General features: G+C 35.3%; 1 protein-coding gene across 1 annotated transcript in view; it reads left to right on the top strand.

The window, feature by feature from the left end:
- Nucleotides 1-21,461, top strand: part of ROBO1 (roundabout guidance receptor 1) — a 322,025-nt gene that overhangs the window by 270,099 nt on the left and 30,465 nt on the right. The window contains exons 15-19 of the mRNA XM_082770400.1: nucleotides 122-243; nucleotides 3,701-3,872; nucleotides 11,139-11,336; nucleotides 17,500-17,542; nucleotides 21,279-21,433. Of these exons, the coding sequence (XP_082626526.1) occupies nucleotides 122-243; nucleotides 3,701-3,872; nucleotides 11,139-11,336; nucleotides 17,500-17,542; nucleotides 21,279-21,433 (690 nt within the window). The remainder of the gene's footprint in view (nucleotides 1-121; nucleotides 244-3,700; nucleotides 3,873-11,138; nucleotides 11,337-17,499; nucleotides 17,543-21,278; nucleotides 21,434-21,461) is intronic.

Genomic DNA, 21,461 nt, shown 5'->3' with positions numbered 1-21,461 from the left:
GAGACTAAATGAATATATTTGTGTAGCCCAGAAACCAGTTTTCCTTAAAAAAAAAAAAAAAAAAAAAAATACCCCTCACTGTTGCATTTGATGTATTCAATCCTTCTCTCCAAATGAACAGCGCCCAGTGCTCCGCCTCAGAGTGTTTCGGTAACTAAAAACGATGGAAACGGCACTGCAATTGTGGTCACCTGGCAGCCACCCCCCGAAGATAACCAGAACGGAATGGTTCAAGAATATAAGGTAATACTCACATGCCTGTATCCCCTATCAAAGTGTTGGCTGTGTTCTGACGGGTAAGTTGTTTGTGGATTCTTGGCTCCATCTACTGGTTAAAGTCAGAGCACACTGCATGGAAAATCAAACTCCATATTTAGTAATTCTGTCTAAATGGTAGAAAGCAATTTAAAAAGCCTCTATAAATCAAAGCAAAGGGTCAACACTCATAATTAAAACTACATTCTTGTCTTTATTATAAATTGAGAAATGCATACACAAGCTGAGAAGGAACTATACCTGTTTGAGAACCATTTTGTGACTCAAAAGACATTGGCTAAGGTAATAAATATAAACAGGTTTCATAAGTTGAAAAGCTCAGGGATAATAATTAAAAGTGTTAATATCTGAGTAATTTACTCATATCTGGGTACTTAAACAGAAAAATTTCAAATAAAGAATGTGAGTGCATAATACTAAATGTACTAAATACTAAATGTATAGAAATTTTCTTGTCTTTTACATAAACACAGCTCTCATTATGCTATATAATTTTAAAAAAATGTAATTACATTATAAAATATTTATTTGATGTTCATGTAGCAGTAGACATTGTATTTTCAGTTCAAATTGTTTTGAGCTAATTTATGTAACAAATTAAATTAAGCTTAATTTTCCTAAGAAAGCTACAGACATTTTAAATATTTAGTTGTGTATATCAAGTAAGCTTTATAGCCACTAAGTGGCAGATTCATCTGTTTCAGTCCCTGCATATGGGCATTATTGAGAGAAATTTTAAATGAAATTTTCTGGGCTATTTTTTCAGGTAAAACACTGTGCTATAGACATATATTCATAGCCTTTAAAACTCATTCTGCTATTTTGTTTTTTCCTCAGTAGAAAAGGGGAGAGATCACTAAGCGTCATGGTCAATTTAGAATAATAAAATGCCTTTCAGAAACTGGTCAAATGGTAAAAAGAAAAAAATCTGTTTGTGGCTTAATATATAATGTAATTGAAAAAAAAATACTTGCAAAGTTATTTTATTTAAAGATAGACCTTGACCTGAAGAGGTGGATTTATTTCCATTGAGAAACTGCATTAGAGGAATTTGAAGGTTGTAAGGACAAAACAGTAAAGGTCAGGAAATTCATATTTCCAGGTAGATGTAATACCTTACATACCTCCTAGCATTCAGAGGTAACAAGCTATCATGTATCGGAGCAAGCCATCTTGTAGTGCTTGTGTAGCAGTAGATGGCACACTGGCACATTTCTCCTACATTTATTGTGTGCATTGCATTATTTTCCTTTGTGGTTTTTTTTTTTTTCACCATAGACAGAAAACATACACAATGAAAATTTATGTAGTTGCTACTTGAGCAGCATATGTTTAATATTTTTCTCTAAAAATGCAAAAACAATGATCTACAATTAACTGATTTAAAAAAAAAAAAAAAAAAGGAAGTCTTGTACATTTATTTTTCTTGTTGTTTTTCTGTCTCACGTTTTTCCCCCAGAAAAAAAGTATGCATGTTGGGGGGTGGAGTTTCTAAGGCAAGAATATACCTATGTAATTAAAGGATAAGACAAATAGGAAGGAGGATACCACCTTCATTGGAGAAGTGCCAGTAGCTCACACATAAAAACAGAAATTTAAACCATAGCAGAGGTCATTCCTAGCATGAAGTTAGAATTCTCTTGCTATACTAATTTTTCTTCACTGATATGTCTGTTAGAGTATGAATCCCCCCTTCATAACATTCTAAAAATTAGTTCTCACTTACCTGTTTAGGTATGCATTCAAATATAGTACTGGCAAGCACTGAACAACCTGATGTTTAATTTACCATTCTCAATTTGTGGATCTCTGTATTTAATTGAGCTCCTAAGAACAAAGCATTTTTACAGATAAGTAGTGCATAGTTGCAAGTATATAATAAATTGTTTTTTTGTTGTTCACATATGCACTATTGTACAAGGTAGCAGTAACAATTCCTGTGAAAATGACTTGTCAAAATGCAGATTTAGATCTTTTGTTCCTCACTTTGTCAAATTCTTATTTAAATAAGAACATTTTCATAGACCTTCAGAATTTAAGAGCAGTGTTACTAATAATTATACATACTGAAACAGTCTGTATTTAATACCAGAATATAAAAAGGAGAGCCTTTTCTGTTCTTTTTGTATTCTCTGACCCGCTTTACAGAAGCAGTTCTATATGTGCTGCATTGGGATTCTATTTCAAAGGAGCTTAAAATATATTTCAGATCCTCAGTGTCCCACTAGCCTTGTTTTAGTCCTTGGCATCCAGAGAATGAAGAAGGGTCTTATAGTGTCCTGAAGATGAAATAAAGTTTACGGTATCCGGGAAAAAGGACTCCATGGAAAGTGTCCCAGCAATTGTTCTGTAAGGGAAACTCTAGCTCACTCACCTGGCAATCTCTACAGCAGCAGAACTCTACAAGGGATTAAGAACGGCTATCTGGGTAGTAAATCTTTTAGGAGCTCCATATGTCAGAAGCACAGTCTTCCATCCTGTGCACAATCAGCACAGGTTCAAAAATGCTGACGTTCCCAGGAAAGTTTGCTTCTTTACAAATAAGGTACTGAATTTAACTAATTTAAATTTCTGGATAAATATTCATTGTAGTACATCTGTGGAAAATTAACAACAAAGAAAACAACACACCTTCATCATTTTTTAACAGATCTAGATCATCTGCTACTTCACTTTTAATAGTAGGTCACTTCTCAGCCATACTCTTATAAAACATTTGACACACAAATAGAGCAGGCCCAAGGAGATAAAAATATCACATTGTTCCTCCCAGTCATTTAATATGACTAGATATAATGCATTTGTAAAATGGTGAATTGAAGTCTTTAGACCTGTGCCCTAATTATAACCACAAACAAAATCTGACATCATACTGTTGTTTCTCAATAGAATATGACTCAACCTTTGCTTCTCACTACCATTTAAAAAAAAAAAAAAAGGTAACTTTTTGATTCCAGCACGATATCAGTTCTCCTGTGATGTCATGTTGAAAGACTTGCCCTTGCACTTGAGTAAAGAAAGGCGTTCTTGACGAAGGATTCCTGAACAAGAGAATTGCAAGTTTGTTTAACTGAATGCAGTAAATTTGTTGTTCATATGAATGATTTTTTTTTTTGTTAAGGGGCTTCTCTTACTTGTTCCATGTTACTAACACTTTTATTTTTATTAGCACTGTTGTCGTAGTTTTAATGAATTAGGATAAACCCATCAAATAATATTAGTAGTTGGATCTGTTCTTTGGAACAAGAAATGTCTTTCCAGTATTCAGAGTGCCAAGGATGGTGATCCATGACTACAGATTTTAGAATATTGATAAATTCTAAATTTTTATCCAGCAGAAGGAAATATGTCAACCTTCCTTCTAATTATCCTACACCATTGAATTTTAAACATTTATACATACAATATACTTACTTCCCTGCAGGTTTGGTGTCTTGGCAATGAAAGTCGATACCATATAAACAAAACGGTAGATGGTTCCACCTTTTCTGTAGTCATCCCATCCCTCGTTCCTGGTATTCGATACAGCGTGGAAGTGGCAGCAAGTACTGGTGCAGGACCTGGAGTGAAAAGTGATCCCCAGTTTATCCAATTAGGTAAGCCTGCTGGTAATTCTGTCTATTGTTTTTGATGATTTTTGTTTGCTTGCTTTTGTCTTTGATGGCACCAGAAATACTTTCAGGACAAGTGGAATAGATAGTGTTACCTGATTTGTGGAACAGGATTTGGCATTTCTGGCTTTAAACTTGTCCTAGAATTGCATTCTGAAGATAGGATTATAACAATGTAAATGTTTCAGTCTCCGAATTTAGCAATGTTTTTTGGTTGTTAATTTTTTCAAAGTGAAATTTCACACTTTGGAATGGTGCAATAAAACATTTAGAGGAGTATGAATCACTACTGTTGGCTCACATTAGGTTAGAGAGTTAGTTGGTTTGTCTTGATCAGATTTTATCTTTCTTTATTGCTGAGAAAAACCAAAAGCATGCTACCATTAGGCCCGATAAATGTCAGCTATGTGTGAAAGCTAGTAAATAACCCCAGAAGAGGAACAAGAGGTATACAGGTGACTTAAAATTATTTTGACCTCCTAACTTTATTTACACCAAACATTCCTCTGTCATAAATGCAGATCTTCATCATTGCTTCTGGATGTGTCTAGGAGAAATGCATCTTTGCTTTCAGTTAGCTGAAGAATATTTATAGTAGCCTTAGGTACAGTCATACAATGCTTTACCAATATGTCTGTCTCAGACTACTTTATCAGTACAGTATGTAATTTATATATAACAAACAGGCAAACTCAACATGTTGGTTTGGAATTTGTATCCCTTTTTATCTTTGTATCATGAGTAGATATTCCTTATTATTTGACTTTTTGTATTTAAAATACTATAATTATTGTGTGTGAAAACAAGAGTGAAGTAACGTATAATAAGTAATGTATTCTCCAGAAAATTACGTCTACATTTCCTTGACTATTAAAAGGAAGGTTATCTTTAACTTATTTCACTTACACAAGCATATAATTTCCAAGTACATGGAGAATTTATGGCTAAATTGCATATGGTCTAAGTGATATTCAATTAATATTTGAAAAAAAATCATAGTTATATACCAGATTGTGCTTTCCTAAAACCAGCTCCCAATTGCAGCTCCCTATAGCTTTCCACTCAAATTCAAGTTTTTTGAATGGCTTGGGTTTTGAAAAATTTAAATTAAAAAGTGTAAAATAACAGGGTAGCATAGAGGTTGAAAGGCAAAGACTTCATAATCACATTTTTTTTCCTTTTCTCAGACGATATGTAAATGCTAAATGAAGGTGTAATTTATAACATAACTTAATCACTTTGGGGTTTTGATAAGTGGAAAAAGAAACAAATCAGTCTCTTGTCAGGATAAGATTTTTGCCTGCTTCCGACTTGCTGGCCTTACTGATACTGTGTTAGAAGGCATGAAGCAATCACACACTTTGGAGGGTGGTCAAATGTAGAAGTGTGCCTTTAACCTGGTAATAGTCATATATTTCCATGTGGTCAGGGTTTGATTTTGTATTTTTTATTGCTTGCTTTTAATTAAGTGGTGTGGCCAAATCTACAGGTACTACAGTAAAAATCCCATAGTTTGGTTGTTACAATTGGATAACAAAAACCTGGAGAGAGGAGACTTGGGGGGGGATCCATGCCACTAAATGCAGCACAAAGGAATACCTAGACAGTGCTGCCATCCTGCAGGCAACTGCAGGAGGCTGCTGAAAATTACTCCTGAAACTTAAGTGGAGTACTCTTCATGAGCACAAATCAAGCTAAAATCCTCGAGAAGTATGAATGACTCCAGTTTACCTAGCTCTACCTTGTGGAAAGGGAATATAAGTTCTCTTACAGCCCCCGCAAAGACTCACATTCTTAGCTGTTGGATGTGCTCCCAGCAGCGGGGCGGAGCAGACACTGGAGTATGCTGGTAGCTCTTTTGAAGAAAGAAAATTAAGTTGTTGATGTCATCAGCTGGCACCTTTCATCAGCAATAAATAACATGGTTACAGCGAGAGAGAAGGGAGGCCAGGCAGGGGGTGGAAAAGGGACTAAGGATGCTACTTTTAGAAGGATTGAAAGAGTCCTGACTCCCTGTACCTACACGCTCAAGGAACTGTGTGTTTGCCTCTGACAACTCCCAAGTTTCTATCTTTCTTTTGTTGATCCCAACTATTCCTTCATATTCCTTCAGGAATATTATTCTTGATATCTGAAATAGTATAATAGCTACTTTTATTTTTTTTTTTCTGGAATTATGTCAGAGGTGATATACTGGTGATATACTATGTGATTTAGATGTTGACTTACTTTTTTTTGAAGAATTTTCCATCGAAATCAGTTTTTTTTTTTTCTTACAAAAACATGAGACTAGATTGTGGCTGGCTCTAGAATGCCCAAAGAAGAGATTTAACACTTTTTTTTTCCTCCAGTATAGTCTACTCTCTTGTGCAGCGAACTCATTTTTAAGACTGTGTGCTGTGCAGGATGCTACCAGGTTCCTGACTGTGAGCAATATATCTGGGCAGGGTTTCAGCCAAATGTGTGACAGGAGGAAGCTTCACCTTTCAGGGGCTGCCTTCCAGAACAAGAGGGGAGGACAGGAGAAATTGGATTCTCAGAGAGCTGAGGCATGCAATCATAGTACCATGCATCAGCTGAGCTGTGATAACTGACCTTGTGCACGCACTTAACCTGTTACAAAGACAGGTACAAATTGTAAGCTGAAAGCTCTTTCATTTTCCATGTCTCAGCTGACATGAAGCAGCTCACTGAGCTGTGGTACCCTAGACTTCAGTGCCACTTGGGACAAGCCAACAATATACTTGCTTGTTATTCAGAATTATGTTTCAGTGCTTAAAATCATGAGATCAGCTGAAAAATCATGCATCTTCCTGAAACACCCCACATCGGTGTTTTAATTTATTTATTTATATATTTTTTGATGGGCCTTGTAAAGCTTTTTGTAGATTTCCAAGGCCTAGAAAACCATTTTTTTTCTTTGTTTGAGAAGTTGATATTTTACATAACAAAAGACTACAAGAGCTTTGCTGCTAAGGAAAAAATACATACTTCATAAGAGCTATCTACAGCTCACTATAAATCCTTGTATGTATAATACTGTGCTGTGGAGAAAAAAAAAATCTGTAAGAAATATGATAAAACATGTTTATTGTCACAGCATGTGACTTCAGGACATCAATTATAAAAATGCACTGTACAGAAAGGTGAGAATTATCAAATGAAAATGGTTTTTGCCAGTCTCTTGCCTAAGATTTGTCTAGTGACATGATACTACCTGTGGTAGCTCTGCTGTATAATACATCCTTGTTGGCAAATAAGTCATGAAATTGGAACATACTGCAACATATTTTGTTCGGGGTACCACCTATGAAAGGCCCCACAACACCAGTTAATGTGACTCATAAATACATAATTTGTATGAATACATGCTATGCATTTTTTTTATTGAAATGACTGTACAATTATAATTGTTGAGTGCATTTTTCAACTAGTGGATGTCTCAAGTGTACAAAATAGAGGAAAGTCTCGTTGAATCATTTTTCTAATTGTTTTGTTTAGGAGATGTGATTTGTGAAGCAGCTAAGATGCCTTTAGGGATATTATTCTGTCAGCCTTTCAAATGCTTCTAGTGTGATAGTTGTACAGTGGGTTTTGTTGATATTTTTGTCCTGTGGCCTGCAAACAACTTGATAACAAAAGGGACATTTTTTTTTCCTCAAGTATGCACTTCCAAACCAGCTTGGTGCTATCTCCTCACAAGCTTTATGCTGTAAGATCAAACTGCAAAAATGTTTGTTTGTTTATTTGTTTGTTTGTTTGTTTTTCCCAGGTTTGGAAATGTGCATAACTACAAAGCAGTGTATTCTTAACCTTGTTTTTCATATTGCAACATGCACATGTATTTGAGGAAACAACAGACATTGTGTTACAGATTCCAGGTGTTTTGCTTGTTTTTAGTTGCCAAAATTATCAATGTCCACAAAAAAATATATATATCTTCCTATTTCCTGATTGTACATTCTGTATACTAAATGAGACAGATGTATTGGAAAGTACCATACTGGTTGTATACATACAGGGCAAAGATGAAGTTGATTGCACACCTGTGAACCTGGAATTTCCTGCCTTTCTAAAACTTTGGCGTTCAAATCTTAATTCTATATTAATCATTTGTGTAACATTTAACACTTTAAACATTGATTTTTATATTATTTACATTAAAGTGTTCCATAGAGAGTTAGAGGTCCCACTTCTTCCCCACATGAAATTGTAACAAGATTTCATTGAAGTTTAAAATGTGGAGCTTCAGGACAGTCAGATCAGGCAGTTAGTTGGTGAGCAATAGCCATAGCAATATGCTCTGTGATAAAAAAGAAGGTTCTTATCTCAGGGTAGAAGACAAGGGGATGAGTCAGTGTAATAATATGCTGGTTTCAAGGAGTTGTGGGATCAGCCTGCTCCAACAACTCTGAGGCATTTTCAAGTACATTATAAGCTGCGGCTGCTGCTCTGGCAGTAAGATGCACTTTGCCTTACAATGTTTATGTTCACTTATTATTTTGGCATGTTTCCCTGAGGAGTGCAAGCAGGAACAGGAATGTTGATTAAGAACCGTTTATATCTCAGGCAAAGTTTCCAGAAGTTTCCTGGGATGAAGAAACAGTACTTTTTTCGTTCAAGAGCTTTTTTCCTGACTGATCTCATGGGGCTATTACGAAGAGTGAAGATGCCCTTCTCAAAGAAAGGCTTCCTACATATTGTATATGGAATTCTTCAGTAATAAGGCATTAAATAGATTTGCTCCTCTTGCTATATATCTAGCTTGCTTTCTATCTTTAGAACATGAGAAAGACATGGGTTAAATGTGACCTTTTTGAAGCCCTTACAAGTTCTTTTTTATCATTCTGTATATATGAATATACATGTACACATATTCATTTTTCTTGTCACCATAGATGTAAATACATACCAGTTAATTCACTTAACAATCCACCTATATACAGTGTAGCGTAAGCCTCTTAAAAGCAAATACATTGTTATGCTGTTTTTATGCTTGCACTGGCTAACAAAATAATACCATGAGTTGAATCTTAATTAAAAATTAGAACAATAGGTGTTCAAAGAGATTATTTGGTATTTGATGTATATAAAAATACTGTCCTTTATGGTTGTATTATTGACATGTTTTAAAAACATTCTCATTTGGCTTTTAAATTTGCATTTTTTATTTTATTATTTTTTATTTAATATATATATATATTTTAAAGGATTAGAGAAAAGCATTCATCAATCTTCTGAATCTATTCAGGACCATAGTCCTGAATAGATTTCCACAGTCTGGAAATCTTTTTTATATTCCATTAAGAAATGTGAGGTAGTATATCTGTTTAAAAATATAGAAACAGTAGAGTTACTCATTTTGAAAACAGACTGATGATGCAAGATTTCATATCTTAATATGGCCTCAGCTGCAAAGACACAAAAGATGAGAAGCAAAGTGACAGTTTTAATTCATTAGTCACAGTATACTTTATACATTTAAGCCCATCTGGCCACTTGTGTGGAACTTCACTTGGCTGTCTCCATAAAATCTGAAGCAACCCATCTTAACCTTGCGCAAATAGGCATGAAATCTATAAACCCAGCAGACACAAAGAGTGTATTAGTACAAAAGAATGAGTCTGCTTGCTGAACTTTCAGGCTAGGCAGTGCATTTAGGATCACAGAAGATACAGGGACCTGAAATATGAAATAAATTTTCCAATAAGGTAACAGTCAAAGGCAGCAGTGATTCCGTGGCCAAATAAGTATGTCAGAAAAACTGAAATCTGGAATTCTTCACTGAAAAAAAGTTGTTATTAATTTAACCATTTCCCATTCGTAAAGGTATCATTTTCCAGAGGAGGTTTGTTTTTTGTATGGTTTACTGTTATTTTGTACCCTTTTTGTATTGCTGTTTCTTATATTTTGTTTAGGTTTAATTCAGCAAGATACAAGATCTACCGAAATAAACTAATCTATTCACTGGTTAGTCCTTTAGGAAAAGGTGTTGTTTTTTATGTGACTGCGTCTTAATTTCATTCATAGTTTATATTAATAGTATTGATAACGGCACCTTTCACCTTAAAACACTGATCTCTTTCAGAATATGTTGTCACTACCCATAGTATTAAAAATAAATAAATAAATAAACTTGGATTTACACATGAATAAAAATGGGTATTTCAAAGACTAAGCTGTGGAATGTGTAAAGCAATATCTGCTCTGAGTAAAGGTTTCAAATTCTTGCCCTCACCCTGTGCAATAATGAAATTTCCAGTAACCACTCACTGTAGTGGTAAAAAATCAGGAAGACAGTATTTTGTCTTTGAGTTGCTTCATTTTAGTTAGAAGGCATTGTTCAGTAACTGAATATTTTTATTACTGTTCCTAGAAGGTTCTTGCAAAAGTACAGTACAGAAAGAGAACAAAAGACTGATTATTGTTGGTGCTTTCTCTGTAGGAGAAAAAAAAAAGTTTAAAATGTGTAGAAAAATACCTGTTCTTCAGTTTGATTTGGTATTTTTAAGGATAAACAGTATTTTAGGAGGGCTACATGTCCAATAATAATGAGACTGTTTGACTATTTTTTTTTACCAATTTAGAACTCCTTTTTAGTCATTCTTGAGCTTTGTCATCCATGTCAAGTGGGCAGAATTTGGTTATTTTATACTTTTACTTATGTACTATTAAATAGTCTTTTTTAAACTGAGGTCAAAATGGGAGACTGCAAAGAGTATGTTAGACTGTATTATGATATTTAAGTCATCTGTCAGGAACTGCTAAATTAAAATGTATCACTCAACATCAACCTCACGTGAATGAACTTTGAATTTGTAATTGTTCTATGATTTTCAGTTATGAGAGTGTACATATGTGTACCTGAGTTCTGCACATTCACAGAGCCCTAAGAACACATTAAGCATGTTTCATATATGAGGTTTTGTCTACTTTCTGGTTTTTGCTGGCTTTCTGAATGATTTTTCCAAATTGATGTTGCTTTGCTAAAATTAAAAATAAAATAATCTAGTGGTCTGATTTTAGCAGTCACTACAAACGAAGCCCAGTAGATTTGGAGATACCTGTCTTATAAGAAAATTGAACTATTTCTACCTAGTCCTATAAAAAGAGATTTTCAAAAACAATCTTAAACATATTGCCTTGAAGAACAGGACTACAGTTCTGTTGATTCTTTTCATGCTGCCCTCTACAGTTTTTCATTCAGATTAACTGGAGATTTGGGATGTCTTTTTTTTTTTTTTTCCCTAGATTCTCATGGAAACCCTGTGTCTTCAGAAGATCAAGTCAGTTTAGCCCAGCAGATTTCTGATGTAGTAAAACAGCCTGCCTTTATTGCTGGAATTGGTGCAGCCTGTTGGATTATCCTCATGGTCTTCAGCATCTGGTTATATCGCCACAGGAAGAAACGAAGTGGACTCACTAGTACTTATGCTGGTATCAGAAAAGGTGCCATATTCTGTTTCAATCCCCTAGCTGTTGAATACCTCTTTACTGGCTATTTACTGTATCATCAGTTTCTTGCTCTTATAAGATTTGATGCAGGAATTATCAAATTGTTTCAATATTTTCAGAAAGTTTGGATCAGCAGCTGGTGTAGAAAGCTCTAGTATTTACATAATGTGTTAACCTGGCTTTAAAGTATGAGTGTATAGCACCTAGATTGGCTTTTCATAAAGATACTCATACAACTGAGGAATGTCCAAGACGAATTTAAGTCTGGGAGCTTCCAATGTGTTCTTACTGCCTGGCACATATACCATCTGGAAAGGAAGCAACTGGATGATTGTTCATTGTCCCTCTCATTCAGTCTTTTGCTTACTGCTGAGAATACTAACAGTGGTGTCAGTTACAGTGATGCTTTGGGTGCGTGTTCTTGAATTTCTTCATATTCCTGGGTAATGTGGTGAAGGAGCTGTTTGTGAAAGCACAACCGTCAATAATACTTTACAAAATCCTTTCATAAATGCTGTTGTGAGGTCCTTCTCTGGGACTGAATTCTGGGACTATCAAATCTTGCATCCGCATTCAGTTACAATGACAGCAGTGGGACTAGCTTTAAAGCACTCTTCATTTTTGTGTTATCGATACTTTTTATATCAGATTGTCAGTGGACAAGCAGTGCTTTACACTATACTCCCTGACAACCCAAACTAGAATCTCTACTTGGAAGATCTTCTAGAATAAAAATGTGATTTCTCCTGATACAATAATCATTAAGGTTTAAGTCTTTAAGTCCTGACGTTAAAGCTGAATTCAATAAGTTGCGTTTCATTACATCTCAAAGTAATACCTTGTAGGCACTCATGGAGTGAAAACCATAAATTCTGGAATGAATCAGAAAATGGAAGATCCTGCTTTTAAAGAGAGATTTTGTTTTGATATTTGACAGTCAAGAGATAGACCTAAGCTTAAAAGGTGCACCTTATAACATGTTGAAAGGTGTCATGATGAAACTGCATTCTTTAGTCACTTCTAGACTGAATGTACGATGGGTGAGACAGATATACATGTATTTGTGGCAAATATACCACAAATGTTTTTAAACAGTAGTAGTGTGTTGGCGTGAAAAAGGGGCACTGTTAAAAATAGTAACTGAGTGAATGGAAACCTAGAAATTGTTTTGGAGTACTGCAGGGTTCAGTTGTCTTCCGTGCTATTAAAGTATCAAAGCTGTAGGTAGACCCTAGCTCTATAGCTCTAGACTCTTAGTGGAGCTATAACCACAGAGATCAGGGACAAATGCCGCATTCAATTTCATTCTTCTAGGATTTCTTAGATAAGACAAATCTCGACATACTGCTGCATCGGCCTGCTTTGTTTTGTTTTACTAATAGCATGCTGCCATACTGCCTTTCTACAGTTCTATCAAACTAACATCACTATGCTTTCAAGCAGTACCTATGATTAAGCAAAAGGCATACAATTTGTTCTTAAAGATGGTTACTTTTAATGACATTGGCCATTGTTCAAAACAGCTGTGTTTTTCAATATCTGTAAAAAAATATCTTTTGTGTAATTTGGTAGGGATTTTTATAAAAACATACAGAAAAGTAGGGTATGCATCTCCATTATCAAGTATTCCTCAAGGGGGGGAGGAGGAAGGGAAGTTATTCTTAATGAAATACAAATTGCGAAGTAGTTTGCCACTCTGCAGTGCATAAAGTCATCACTTAAAGTGCAAACTTTCTTCAGTCCTAGCATTTATTTATTTATTTTTATGTTTAGCTTCAGGCCTGACATCTGTTGAAATACTTCACTGCTCCCACACACACATTGTAATAGTACTCTTAAACACTCAGAAGAGTTTATTAATAGAAGCTCTGAGAATTAAGTTGTTCCTTTGTGTGATAGCTGTAAAGATTTCATTTAGGTGAACCTCTCTTCTTTTGTTCCTCAATTCTTTAAAAACTAAACTAGTATTAGTACTTAGCTCACAGGCGAGTAATGAGTCAGTATTTTAACTTTTTTTTTTCATGTCCTTGCGACTGCAAATTAATTTTGAGACACTTGATTCTCTTTTGAATAGCTTTGGTTTAAGTGCACCTTCTATTTTAATGAAAGCTTGTTACTATGGTTCTATATTTTTTAATGTAGCTAAATTAAATTTGACTGTGTGAAAAGGCCTAGCTCAAAGAAAACACAATGGAATTCCCACAATAAAGAGCTGTACTATAAATGAAGCTTGAAATGGGCAAAATGCTCAGAGCATTTTTGCTTTTTGTCATATTCCTGGAAAATAAATTGGCTTGGAAAGAGTGGGGGGAAACTACAGCATTTTCTAAATTGTAACAAGACACTCTAGAGCCCCCACCCCAAAACCTTGGAACTATTGCAAAAATTGCAGTAATGGTTGTTTTCTTAGCCAGAATATTTTATTTCTGTGACAGGTTTGCCAATCCATCTAAGGGTTTCTTTTAGTGAATATTTTATTGTTTCTCTTAAATTTCTTTTTGCTTTCAGTAGAGCAAAAGGGGCAATATTAACCTTTTTCTGCCCATCAGTGGTAGAAAAACTATACTGTCTTCTCGACAGGAGGGGGAGCATGTGCTAATAGGAAGAGCAGATGCTAGCTAGCACTCTGTATTTGGATTACAGACTTTATTGATCCAAAGTGGATTTATGGTGGCTACAAAAATGAAAATTGTCAAGCAATGTCATTGTTCCTTTGTTAACCTTTCCTTTGTAAAGCCATGGATTGAAAGGTAGAAAGGTGTTACATCTAGTGATATTTTTTACCTCTTTTTTTATGATTACTTAAGGAAGATCATATCTGTTTAGCAGTCTCTTCTCTGAAAACAAAAATGAGTTGCTGCAGTAAGTTTTAGTGCCTTTTTTTACAGTGAGAGTTGGTACCCTTCTTAAATCATATACAGTAAAATAGCAGTTGTCTTTGTTCCTTTATATGATAATTATTTTCTTACTGAATACTTAGAAGTGTGCCTGTTAGTTCAGCATAATGAACATTTACTTAGTGAGCTGCAGATAAGATTCAACAGGACCTTGATAAAGCTTTGTTAAGGAATTTGTCATTTTGCGTTCTAAAATGATTAACAGTGTAGGGTTTTTGTTTGTACTAGGATTTTCAGAAAACCGTAAGATACCAAATTGAGGAATACTGAAAGGTTAAACTAGTTGTTCCCCTCAGGAGCACAGTGAAGTATCAAACTTCTTTTCAGAATGGTATCTGTGGAGACAAGCTTCTTTCTGAATCGCAAATTTAATTTTATTTCTATATTAATGTGAATGAACTACTGGGTTAGATATTTACATTTGTTTTATGTTCAGCTGTCTGCTAGATTTATACTAATGTGGTATGTTTCCCTTTCTCTCTTCAGCTTAATAACCAGTTTGTATTTTGTTTTGATTTTTCAGTCCCGTCTTTTACCTTCACACCAACAGGTATATATTTGCACTTTTCCCCCCTTCTTTGTTACTTTAGCATGCGTTTGTGGTACTGTTTCTCTTTTTCTGACGTAACCAGCCCATCTGTTCAGAAGTGTTTAAAACAATTTCATTAATGACGGGTATCATTATTTTTTTCTCTAAGTAGAGTATACTTGCTTTGTAGCTGACACTTTTTTTTCCATTTGTATGTACCATTTTGTCATGTGATGCAAGCATACCATTTTGTAGTATGCTCCTGTCAGTTAGTTCAACCTGGGCTCTCTTCTTATATTACACTCAAGTAGTGTAGCCTTCTACATCTAGTGATTCAAAGGTACTTCTGATGAAGGAGGAATGACTTAGCAGAGCCCAGATGCTGACTTGTAAGGGAACCGATGGGACTACAGTTGGCAAAACATTTGCTTGTGTCTTCCCTCTGAAACTGCATTAAACCAGTGTCCTAGGAGTTCTCTGCTTTGGCAGATACAGGAAATCAAAGTGTGTTATCAGTTAGATTTCTTTGCTTGCTGCCTTAAGCTGTATTTGTGCTATGAAACTCTTAAGCAGTCAACTTGTTTTACATAAAGCTACATTTCAAATTCAGGGTGGGTTTAAAATCATCTTCTTTTTCTTTATGCTTAGAAATGTGCAAACTATTTCCATGACACACACCAAGCCATAGCCCACCAGAACTTTCAGTGAGAGCCTTTCTGTTCTGTAGACTGGACCTTCAGTCAGTCCCATAGTCTGGGAGTTCAGAAGCTTTTCCTCAACAACGAATACTATTCAACACATTCACTATCCACCGTTGTACTGCATATATTCCTTTTAGCTACAAACTGAGTGAATAGACAGGTCGTATCTTCCTCCTCTGTTCTAAATGCCTTATTGTCTATGAGACTTGCAGGTCATGTAATACCCAGGCAGGTTAAAAGCCACCTAACTATTCCTCTGCACAAAATCAGCTCGAAATACTTAGCTCAAAATAATAGCTCAATATCACCATACTAATTTGGCCTGTGGACTGCAGCTGTGTTACATCCTTCCAGGTGTGACTGCAGCTGAAACAATCTCATGTATATCTGCATTGATCCATGCAGACCTAGTGGTAATGGGTTAGATTCTTATCCACATGCTTTTAATCACACTGAATAGTGTCTTGTTTCAAAAGTCATCCTATTATGTTCAGTGGAGTTGCTTACTGTTCAGCATGAGTCAGAGTGGCCCTTAATGTTTCTGAAGTCCTTTGAGATCCACGGTAGAGACTAATGCAAATTATTATTTTGCTGTTACTTTAATTGGCTTAACAGAGAGCTTCTACTGCAATCACAATTGTAGCATGCTACTGAAATTCCGCAGAGGTTGGTAGGTTAGCTAATATACATTTTTTCAGTTGGGTTCTTAACATTAAAGGAAAATATCACAGCTCCATAAGATATGTCAGAGTTGCAAAATAAATATCACTGAGATTTTTAAAGAAGAAATTGGAAAAACACAAAGTATGTAAAATGTTTAAAGGAAAAAAATCTTTTTTCAATCCACAATCCCAGTCGTGAGTTCCACTGACTTTAAATGGTACCATATCCTCTTCTTTAGCATTACCTACAGTAAAAGACTTTTACCTGTAGCAAGGAATTCTACATTTTAATCCTGTTACTGTAATCACTGCCAGCATTTATCTCTCTCTTGCAGGCTCACAGTTTGGAGTTCTTCTAAAGAGCAGAATTCGACTGCTTTTTTTTTTTTTTCTTTTTTTTTTTTTTTTTAAGATATTCCTAGATGGAAAGTGTAGAATCCATAAGCATTTGCAGGGAGGCAGTCTCCCTAACCCTTTGCCTAGCCCAATGCAAACCCCAAAAATATACAGCACTGTTTCTTGTTGGATGTATACATCCTGTAACATAACTTTTTTAACCATGATACCTCATTGTGAAGGATACACAATCCATGCCAACATATAAAGCATGTGGTTGTGCACTTAGTTAATGTATGATGCTTATGAAATGCTAGCAAAACTGCTCCTACTAATTTAGGAAATATTCTTTCTGCCAGTCACTTTTTACCAAGATTTATACTTCTAAGGTTTTAGATTTAAAAACCAAGTATCATTATTAAATGCAATTGTAAAGTGTTATAAAATACAAAGCTTCTGTGGATTTTTAGAGTATGCTTGTTCCATGAGTAAAGTGCAGTAATGTTCAGAAAAAAGCATGTTTTTGTAGGAGGTCCAGCTGTAATGAGCCATTGTTTATGTTGGAACTAAAGTCTGTTATAAAATCATACTACCTCTTTAATCTTACCAAAATAATAAGGTAGAGCAAAGCTTTAACATCTAGTCATTCATGAAATAAATATATGACCTAAATTCTTCCACAGAGTAACTCCACTGAAGTCAGCAGAGTTATGTTAAGGATAAGTTCAACCTGATGAATGGCTTCCTGCCATAAATGATACATGTATTTGTTTGTGTTTTTCTGAATGTAACTGGAATATGAAACTTTGATGAAGCTAAAAGTAGCAGTTATCAAGCATCACAAGTATTACGTATAAACTTGCATTTGAAGGAATTACTTTCAGAATGAGACTCAGAATTAAAGTATAAACACCGCACACTTACTGTCTTTCATGAAATGAAACAAAGGCAGATTTAATATTGTTATGTAAGGAGTCTGTGTGCTTTTTAAATTATTTCCTTTTTTTTCTTTTTTTTAATCTTTTTTTTCAGTAACCTATCAAAGAGGAGGAGATGCCGTAAGCAGTGGAGGCAGGTAATTATGTGCTTTATTTTTAAAGCTGTAAATTGTGTGCAACTACATTTAAAGATGTTGGGAGTATAATTGTCCTTATAAGTGATGGCAGAACAACAACTTGCAAATACACATTTTAATTTATCATATTAATGCATACACTTATTCCATATATTTTACTGCTTAGACGGATGTGGTTTGCATTTTTAGGATGACTTCCAAAGAATGGGTCATGGTATTTTCTTGAGTTGCTTTGTTAATCTGTAAAAACTGCACCTCAAAAAATAAGCAGCAGAGGGAGCACTTTAACTTCAAAATAAATATCTGACTTAGCATCTGATTAAGGGAGTAAAAGTAATTAAGTCGTGGCACTTATGAAGGTTAAGAAATACAGCTGGTTCACAAATGCTACAAAGAAAAAAAAAAAAACATTTATTGGAAGAATGTGCTGCAGACACAAACAGCTTGTAAACTGACTTTTTAAGAAAAACTCTTGCTGTGAATGCAAAACAGTTAAAGCATTACTTGCAAGAGATGGTTCACTGAAGGAGAAGGAGATGTAGACTTAATTTAAAGCCCCTTACTCTGAGAACCTACTCCATTCAAGACTGAAGATTTAACTGAACTATGTTTACTGGGTTTACGTTATTAGTGAATGGCAATGGACAAAACTGTAGTTTAATTTTCCCACATAGAGACGGAGATTTCTTCAGGAGGCAAAATAGCAGTTTTAGCAAAAAGGCAGGTAGGAGCATTGTCACTCTATTAGCACACTTTTTTTTTTTTTTTTTTTTTTTTTTTCTGTGTGCATGCTCTTTTGTAAGCATTTGAGCTAAAGATTTGGCATGATGTTGGAATAAGCATTAAAATCTCAGAGAACAGCTGTGTTCAAATTCCTATATCAGTTCCTGTCTCACAAGTGGCATCTTGTCAATTCCTAATATGCAAAACCTTACAAAAATTTGGTAATGGTGAGGATTAGGCATAAAATTAAACATTCCCAGTGTGCTTGAATGCTGTGCAGAGTTAATCCAGTGCTGCTACTGTACCTGGCACATTATGAGCAATTGCACATCTCTCTGTCCAGTACTGTATGCTGCTGTATTGTCATAGCCATAAAAACATGGAGGAAAACCTCTAGAACAGTTACCATGTGATGTTTGAATGGACAAATCTGTAAATCACTGGGTTGCTGCCTTCACCCCAGGATAGTGAGAAAATGAGAGAGCAGAGACAAACCATCTCTTTCCCTGACAAGGTTGTTCAAAAAGATACAGTTAACATCCTTTGTGTTCTTTGTGCCACTGTGCTTTCTTGCTCATCCCATAGCACAAGGTAGACAAATCACAGTCAACATAGACTCAGAGGACAGATACGAACCCAGAAGTGTCTACGTCGTATACAGTCATTTTGGTACTGCTAAAGAAGCAGTGTCTTTTTTACTGCCCTACTTTTAAGGATCCATGCCACAATCTAGCAGTGTAATTGATTTAAAGTGCTAACATCTATGCTTCTTTTGTTCATCTGAGTATATGGTATTTACAGAGCATCTGATGCTGTACAGCATTTAGTAGAATATGAAACATACTTTTGCAATGTTAAAAAAATCTAATCTTTACATATGAAAATCTTTACTCTGAATTTCAAACTTAAAGCTTCCACTTCCTTACATTATATTTGTAATGTTTTGGAAAGGTTTAGCATTTTTTTGCCGAGTGCAGATATGCGAGCATGTTAAAGTTATTATTCAGAATGCCACAGTGATCTGTTTCAAAATAATCCCCACTTCTGTAATGCTGAAAAAAACGCCCATTTCTGTGTCAATCCCCTTTTCAGCTGGAACTCGAGTAATGGTAATTAGGGTGGATTGACTCCAGCCAGTAGCCAGGCACCCACACAGTTGCTTGCTCTCCCCACCCCACCTCACCATGCCCCACCCCAACCCAGGCCCAGTGCAGCAATTCAAGGACTCAAAGAATTCACCTCAAAGGCTGAAGATCTTTGGAAAAGATCATCTCCTGTCTTGCAGCAGAGTACAGAGATGTAATGCAAACACCTTGTGCTAACACTTCCACCTAAATGTCCCCAGTATTGTTTACCTCTACTTATATACATCACAACACATTTCTTATGTGACAACTTGTTTTAATGGAAAGTAAATTTTAGAAACAAAGTGCCTTTAACTTTCTATGCAAAAATCCAGAACACAGGCCTTGAAAGTGCCCATATTCTGGAAACTTTGTCTCCTCCAAATGCCTTGAGGTATATTCTCATTGTAAGAGCAGAGCAATAGGTTAAAAAAAAAAAAAAAAAAAAAAAAGTATTTCAACCCAGCTCTTCACATGTTGACACGGCTGTACATTTATTTCAGATTCTAAAAAATGTACTTTTCTAATGAATGTGTATTGTCTGGTGTGATAGCCTGGCAGTAAGTCATGCCTCATCACCTCCTATGTTAAATTGTCAGGTGACATGTGCAGTGCAGAAAAGGTCTATACACATATGTATAGACCTTTAAATGTCATTCTAAGAATATGTCTTAGGCCTGCAGCATTGATTAACTATATCTCCCTTAAAAAACTGCATGCATTTTGTATTCTCAACTTGTAGATTCAGAGGATTAGTGTATTTTATTTTTGAAGAACATCACATCTAATATTAGAGACTAGTTTTTATACCGTTTCCAATGGAAATTTGCTTGTTAAATCATGTGATGAAAGAGTCTGCATTACTTTTTTTTTTTAATATGACTGAATAAAATTTTCTGTTTTTTAAAAAGCATCTTAGTTATCAAAAGCAATTGTTGGTAGAAGATGTCACTTGTGTGGGACTTCATAACATGCTGTTATGCATCATTATTGTAACAACTAAAGAGGCACCAAAGATTCTACTAAACATTCATCAGTGTCTTTCATGCTCCCTAGAAAAACTCAGCATCTTGGAAACCAAGCAATGCTGTCTTTTTCTGCTGATGGTGGGAATATATTATTCCAAATGTAACTGATATGCAGTATTGATATCTGGGTATTTGTAAAGTTATCGAGTATTCCCAGTTACTTTAAAGTTGCTTAGGAGTTGCTGCCGTTCCACCTATATAAAGATTAAGCAAGTGTTGTATTCATTAACAAAGATATATCACATACTTAGAGTGCTTAATGGGACCCAAACGCTCCCAAGTAACAGAGGTTTCTGTAATCTGCTGTTCCCTTTGATCCACAAGAGTAGTATCTGATGGTGGTTAGTACCTGTCTTCATAAATCACCAAGAACTTGTGACTATTCACATGCAAACTTGGCTTGTATTTCTGTGTATCCATCTTCCATGTTTGAACTTTGTGTTTGACTTGCCAGTGACCTCTTTTTTACCTTGTTTTCTGTAAGAAATACAAAGAAAGAACAAGAAGATAAAAATACCACTCCCTTGCGCCCCCCCAAAAATAATTATTGTTATTATTTTTTTTTTTTTTATCAACAAAATTCTCGAGATAATTGAAGGTTGCACACAAATATGTTATGCGCAGTTCATCAACCTGAACCAATGCTGTCCTTGGCTGTTCACTTCAGAATGTCTTATCAAGGAGCAGGTTATTTTAGTCTGTTACATAAGAGACTGAAAACCATTCTACAGCTGAATTAAGCTGTATTTTCCAGTGTCTAAGCCCTTTAATAAGTGATATCTAACCTTCTGAGAAGAATATAATTGCAATGTGAAAACGCTTTTGTTTAATTTTTGAAATGACCAAGCTTTGTTTTTAAAGGCCAGGTCTCCTAAACATCAGTGAACCAGCCACGCAGCCATGGCTAGCAGATACTTGGCCTAACACAGGGAACAACCACAATGACTGCTCCATCAACTGCTGCACCTCTGGCAACGGAAACAGTGATAGCAACCTTACAACGTACAGTCGACCAGGTTAGATATATTTCTGCCTTGCTTAGGA

Source organism: Aythya marila, assembly GCF_965140915.1.
Source record: "Aythya marila genome assembly, chromosome: 1".
Lineage (NCBI taxonomy): Eukaryota > Metazoa > Chordata > Aves > Anseriformes > Anatidae > Aythya > Aythya marila.
The sequence above is the reverse complement of the archived record's forward strand: the minus strand, read 5'-3'. Positions and strand labels throughout refer to the sequence as shown.